Raw genomic sequence first — 7,336 nt, 5'->3', positions numbered from 1 at the left:
TGTAAGTTTAGGTAGGTCTTGTTTTTCTAAAAATGTATTCATTTCTTCTAAGTTTTCAAATTTGTTGGAATACAACTTTACATAGTATTCTGTTACTATCCTTTTGATTTCCTTTGGTTCTGTTGTGACATCGCCCATGTGGTTTCTAATGTGTGTAATTCTGTCTTCTCCCTCTTTTTTTTTTGTTATGTTTACCAGTGGTTTTGTCAATTTTGTTAATCTTTTCAAAGAACCAACTTCTTGTCCTGTTGATTTCCTTATACAGTTTTTCTGTTTTGTATCTCGTTTATATCTGCTCTAATCTTTATTATAAAAGTCATTTTTTAAAAACATTCTAATAGTTTTGCTGATATCAAGAATCATGCTTGGTGTTCTTAACAAAGGTTATTAGAGTTACTCTTTTGATTGGGTCTTTTCTGTGAGGCTGTGTTGCAATGACCATAACTATTGTTTTGTTTAGAAACAGTTTCTTGTTCCAATTCTGGACTAACTGTATTTTCTTAAATTATGCCAGCAAGTCTGTAAGTTCTAAGTTCTTTCTTTTATCATCTCTTTCTTTTAGGACTTTATCAAATATAGCTTAACCCGTCCACTGCCAGTGAGTTGATTCTTACTCATAGTGACCTTAAACAGGGTTTCTGGAGATTCTACATCTTTAAGAGAGCAGAAAACCTGTCTTTCTACAACAGAGGGGTTGGTGGTTTTGAATTGCTAACCTTGAGGTTAGCAATCTAGTGTGCCTAGTTAGTAGCCACTAATGTGTATTTTCTGCATGTTGGCTTGATCTGTTTCCCAAAATCTGTAAATTCATTAGGTATGTTTTCTTCCTTCCTATTATTTCAGGTAACATTTCTACAAATACTTTTTTTTACTACATAACTCAGGTCACCATAACAGTTTTTCCACATTTTCCAGTTTTTGCCACCCACAACTAGTCTCAACACCAGTGCCACATTTTTTAGGTTTTTGTTAATAGCAGCGCCTCACTTTGAGTACCAATTTTTGAGTCAGTTACTTGTGTTGTTAGATGCCATTGAGTTGGTTCTGATATACATAATAGTAAGAAACACAGTCTGGTCCTCAGCCATCCTTTTATAGTCTTTGTAAAACTTGAGCCCATTGCTGTTGCCATGGTGCCATTCCATCTCGTTGGGGGTCTTTTTCACTGACTTTCTACTTTACTTAGCGTGGTGTCCATCTTCAGGAACTGTTCCTTCCTGACAATATGTTTGAAGTATGAGAGACAAAGTCTCACCATATTGGCTTCTAGGGAGTGTTCTAGGTATACTTCTTACAACACAGATTATTCTGTTCTTCTAGCAATACAAGTTAACTTCTCCAACACCATAACTCAAAGTGGACCAGTTCTTTTGCAGTCTTACTAATTCACTTCTACATGCACATGAAGCTATTGAAAATACCATGGCTTGTGACAGGAACAGTTCAGTCCTCCAACTGACATCTTTGCTCTTGAACACTTTAAAGCAGATTTATTTGCCTGATGCAGTGTGTCATTTGATTTCTTTTTACTGTTTCTGTGAGTGTTGATGGTGGACCCAGGCAAAATGAAGTCTTTGACAACTTCAATCCTTTATCCATTTTTCATGATACTTTTTATTATTCCAGTAGTGAGGAATTTTGTGTTTCCTTACATTGAAAAACATACTGAAGGCTGTGGTCTTTGATCTTCATTAGTAAGCATTTTAAGTTAACTTAAAATAACTTTCAGCAAAAAAGGTTGTATCATCTGCGTTTCACAGGTTGTTAATGAGTCTTCCTCCAATCCTGATGCCACATTTTTTTTCATATAATCCAGCTTCTCTGATTATTTGCTGAGCATAAAGATTGAATAAGTATAGTAAAAGAATGCAACCCTGGTGCACACCTTTCCTAATTTTAAGCCATTTGGTGTTCATTGTTCTGTTTGAATAACTGCTTGTTGATCTGTGTACTGGTTCCTCATGAGTGCTCTGAAATATTCATTCTCCACTGTATTGTCCATAGCTTGTCATGATCCACACAGTCAAACCTTATGCATAGTCAGTAAATACAGGTGAACATCTCTGTTATTCTGTTTTCATTCAAGATCCACCTGACTTTAGCAATGCTATTACTCATTCAGTGTCCTCATATGAATCCGTCTTGAACCTCTGACACTTCCCTGTCAATGTACTATTACAGCCATTTTTTAATTATCTTTAGCAAAATTTTACTTGTATGTGATATTATGATATTGTCCAATGATTTCCTCTTTCCGTTGTGTCACTGCTCTTAGCAATGGGAACAAATACAGATCTCTCCCAATCAGTTGGCCATGTAGTTAGCTGTCTTCCAAACTACTTGGCATAGATGAGTGAGTGCCTCCAATGCTGCATCATTTTGTTGAAAAATTATAATTTATATGTCATCAATTCCCAGTGCCTTGTTTTTTGATAGTGCTGTCAGTACACGTGGAGTTCTTGCTTCAGTACCATTGGCTTGATCAAATGCTTGCTATCTCTTGAAATGATTTAAGTTCGACTGTTTTTGTTACAGTGACACTGTATATTCCTTTCATCTTTTTTTTGTTGTTGACTTTCTGCATCATTTAGTGTTTTACTCAAAAAATCCTTTAGCATTGTAAATGGAGGCTTAAATTTTTCCCTCAGTTCTTTAAACTTGAGAAATGGTGAGTGTGTTCTTCCCTTTTGGTTTTCTAACTCTATCTAGGTCTTTGCACATTCATTATAGTACTTGACCTTGACTATTCAAGTTGCCCTTCTCATTTCTTTCATTTCTTGAGCATATACATGCTAGAGAGCAAGTTTCAATCCATTTTGGTTTTCTTTCTACCTTATCTTCTCAGTGACATTTTGCTTTCTTCCTTTATGATGTTCTTGATGTCATTCCACAACTCCTGGTTTTCTGTCATTAGTGTCTAATGTGTCAAATCCATTCTTTAGATGATTTCTAAATTCAGGTGGAATATGTTCAAGGTCATATTTTGGCTCTCGTGGACTTGTTTTAATTTTTTTCAGCTTCAGCCTGACATTGCATATGAGAAGTTGAAGGTCTTATTTCACCATCTGCCCCTGGCCTTGTTTTGCGTAATGATACCGAGCTTTTCTGTTATCTTTTTCCACAGATGTAGTCAGTTTGATTTCTTTATATTCTATCTGTGAAGTCCATGTGTATTATAGTTGTCTTTTATGTTGTTTAATGAAAAAGTATTTGCAAAATTCCAAGATGCAATTTTCAGCATTGTTTCTATCATTCAGGCCTATTTTCCAACTTTTGATTCTTCCTCTTTGTTTCCAATCTTTGCATTCCAGTTGCAGGAATTATCGATACATCATGATTGCATACATCTTGATTGCATTTTTGATCAATTTCAGACTAAAGAAACTGGTAGAATTCTATAATTTCGTCTTCACTAGCCTTAGTGGTTGGTGTGTAAATTTGACTAATAGTTGTATTAAACAACATTACTTGTTGTTAGGGTGCCATCAAGTTTTGATATCAGCTCATAGCGACTTCATGCATAGCAGAACAAAACACTGCCCGATTCTGGGCAAACCTCACTACTGTTGCCACACTTGAGTCCATCAATGCTGCCACTTGACCAGTCCATCTTTTGGGGGGTCTTCTTTTTCTCTGACCCTTCACCTTACCATACATGATATCCTTCTCCAGTGACTGGTCCCTCCTGACAATATGTCTGAAGTATGAGAGATGAAGTTTGGCCATCTTGACAGTTTCCACTTTTCGTACTTTGTGCATTCCATGTTGCCCTTCTCATTTCTTTCATTTCTTTAGCATATACATGCTAGATTCATACTTTGTGCATTCCATGTTTCCATTATTAGTGAATGTTTACAGCTATTTCTCTTCATTTTGAGTTGTGTCCCATCAGCAAATGAAGGTCCCAAGGCTTTACTCCATTTTGTGTTGTCATGGTCAACTCTACTTTGAGAGGCAGCTCTTCTTCAGTCACGTTTTGAATGCCCTTCAACCTGAGTGGCTCATAATCTAACACTGTATCTAACAATATTCTGGTTTTGTTGCAATAATCAGTATTCTGCTGCTGACAGTGTTCCACTGCTATTCATGAGGTTTTCAGTGACTCAGTATTTGGAAGTAGTTCATCTCCTTCTTCCTAGTCTGTCTTCATCTGAAAGCGTAGCTGAAACCTGTCTACTGTGGGTGATCCTGCTAGTCTTTAAAATACCCCTGACATAGCTTCCAGAATGACAGTAAGACGCAAGGCACTGCAGTAAGACAAACTGACAGAAGAATGATGGCTCAGTTACTTAATGACTTTAAATAGTAATTCTATGTTCACAACTTGTGCATCTGCAGGTCAACTGAACATTTTGCCAATCTAGACTATTCTCTAATCTGCAGGTTGATTTGTTGAGATCTCGTCTGTATGTTTCTAATTTTTATTATCTTTATTTTTCGTCAGCATTAACAGTAATTATTTTCTACTTTATACTTTATTGCTTGTATTAGCTACAGCAGTATTTACATAATACTTTATTTTGCCCTGCCTTGTCCAGAAATAATTCAAGAAGCTTATACTTAAACAAAAAGTATACATGTACATATGCATGTACGCATATACTCAAGTTTTGAGTTGATTAATAGCGTATATAGGATCCTGGTGTGTTGCTGTAGGATAAACAGTGGACTTGTAACCAAAAGGCAGTTCATACTTACCAGTTGCCCCTTGTATACCATATATATGGTTGCTTTTAGTTGGAACTACAAAAATGGCATATACAGAGTCCTGGGGGTGCAGTGCCTAATCGCTCAGCCACTAAATGAAAGGTTAGTGGTTTAAACCTACCAGTAGCTCCATGAGAGACAGTTGTGGCACTTGGCTCCCATAAAGATTACAGTCTTGGTAACATGGTGGGGCAATTCTCTGTTGTATTAGGGTCATTATGAGTTGGAATCAACTCGATAGCAGTGGGTTAATGGTCATATTTTAAAGAACTCTTTCCCTCTTGTGCCATTTGATCTTTCTAAGCAATTATCTGCTTTCTTGGAGACTACCTAAACATTATAAGCTATCATCTTTTGCATATAGCCTTGATTTTAGGATACCTTCAATTGTAAGACACATCATTACTTTCATGCATCTCCTGGGGAAGGGCCGCTATAATAAATGCTTGATTGATTGTAAGATGCATCCCACTGTCAGAGATTATTAGTTATTATTGTATGTTACTGTGGAGCCATGATAGTATAGCGGATTACCAGCAGGGCTGCTAACCCCAAGGTCAGTAGTTCGATTCTACCAGTCACTTTGTAGGAGAAAGATGAGATTTTCTGCTCCCATAAAGGTTTACAGCCTCTGAAACCCTATACAGGGTAGCTATAAGTCTGAATTGACTCAGCAGCACATCACCACCACTACCACCTTTATATATTATTAGAATATATTTCCATTTGATTTCTTTTATATGCAAGAGAAAAGTCATCACTAAGAAAAATTAAGACCTCCTTAATTTTACTACACACATAACACTTTCTAACCAAAGAACACATATTTTTTCCTCTGAAAAACTGTATCTTACTATTTTGGTACCCTACCCATTCGTTAAATCCACTCCCTCACCTTTACTGATTTTTGTGAGTATAATTATATGTTTCCTGTATTTGCAACATTTTATTTTATAAATAGTGCTGTGAAGAACATTTCTTAAAGATAGATCTTTGTTTATTCCATGACCTTTTTTCCTTCAGATAATGAAATACAACTACTAAGTTGAAGAAAATATAAATTTTTGTGGTATGACTTAGAAAAGCAAGTCCGTTTATTGTTTGGCCATTAATATCTCTAAAATACAACTTTTTCTTCTTTATTAGTGAACACTTGTCCTGCTCTTTCACCTTTTTCTTGCATGGAGACAGCAATGTTTGTACCAGTGTGGAAATTAACCAACATCAACCTGTGTACCTTCTTAGTGAAGAGCATATCACCCTTGCACAACAGTCTAATAACCCATTTCAAGGTAGATTATTATATTGGCCTAGATATTTGTTTTGTTTCAAGAAGATGCTTATTGCTCATTTTACATTTTGAGATTGCTAGAATTTCTTCTACTTGTTAGTCTAGTGATGCTTTTTATGCCATTTAATTTCTTCTAATTAGAGCATTAAGCCAAAGGAACAAAATTTAATACAGATATGATTATTAAAATCCTTGAATATAGGTGGAAACATGTTGAAGAGTTATTTTCAATACGTGATTGTATTATCAAGACAATGGTCATTTTAAACATAGTAACAAAGGGATTTTATCATATTTTATGCCATGATAATAGATGAACTCTTGAGGGAATACTTTTTAAGATTGCTGCTGTTTTGTTTTTAAGTACTGTCACTATCTTTTTAATTATAAACTTGCTTTTTAAGATTTATGTGGCAATATATTTTAAATATACAGATTTATATATAAATAATACTGTCTCTCAAATTGCTTTTCCTAAGTGAAGGAGTTAGAGGTTACACACACATTTCCAGTTCATGTTGGAATTTTTTCCATCTGAGCTTTCTTTAGGTAGACAAACTTTTAATAGTTTTTATATTACTAGTATTGGGTTTGTAGCCGAATAATAATGAAGTATAATGAATTGTTATTCTCTGGAGTGATTTTTATGGGTTTCCATTTATTTTTAGGGTTGCCTAATTGCTTGCCAAACTGTTGAGTGTGATCCCATTTGGTATAAGATTATTTACCTGGTATCTGTTTTGTATTTCTAGTTATCTTAAGCCCATTTGGACTAAATGGCACTCTCACAGGACAGGCATTCAAGATGTCTGATTCAGCTACAAAAAAATTGATTGGTGAATGGAAACAGTTCTATCCTATCTCATCTTTGAAGGAGATGTCTGAAGAAAAGCAGGAAGATATGGATTGGGAAGATGATTCTTTCGCTGCAGTAGAAGTTCTTGTTGGTATGGATTCTGAATATTAATCTCAGAAAACACATTACTGTGTAGCAGGTTTTTGCTGCTATCTGAAAGTAGAACTTTTCTCTGGATCTTTTTATAAGTTAGAATGACATATAAAGCAAAGAAGCAGTAACCACTAATTTATATGGGAAAATTTTGTGAGCATTCCCAGACCCAAAAAATAACCTGCCAAATCATACCAATACCAATATAAGACATAAAAAAACAGTAATATAAAGTGTTCACAGTCAGATTTCAAAGTTATAGCAGCATGGTGCAGAAATGTTGAGAGTAGTTCCTAGAGATAGACTTTGGCATTGCCATTTTCGCTACCTTTTAATGACTCTGCAAAACAAATGTTGAATGCTAAAGCTAAATCCCTCTTCCATTTTTT

General features: G+C 35.3%; 1 protein-coding gene across 1 annotated transcript in view; it reads left to right on the top strand.

Annotated features, from left to right (window-relative positions):
* MED13 (mediator complex subunit 13) overlaps nucleotides 1–7,336 on the top strand; it is a 118,892-nt gene that overhangs the window by 43,918 nt on the left and 67,638 nt on the right. Inside the window, exons 4-5 of the mRNA XM_006832362.1 lie at nucleotides 5,854–5,999; nucleotides 6,751–6,945. Coding sequence (XP_006832425.1) covers nucleotides 5,854–5,999; nucleotides 6,751–6,945 — 341 coding nt within the window. The remainder of the gene's footprint in view (nucleotides 1–5,853; nucleotides 6,000–6,750; nucleotides 6,946–7,336) is intronic.

The sequence above is a fragment of the Chrysochloris asiatica genome, unplaced genomic scaffold (assembly GCF_000296735.1).
Source record: "Chrysochloris asiatica unplaced genomic scaffold, ChrAsi1.0 scaffold00007, whole genome shotgun sequence".
Classification (NCBI taxonomy): Eukaryota; Metazoa; Chordata; class Mammalia; order Afrosoricida; family Chrysochloridae; genus Chrysochloris; species Chrysochloris asiatica.
This window is presented reverse-complemented; position numbering and strand designations above follow the sequence as displayed.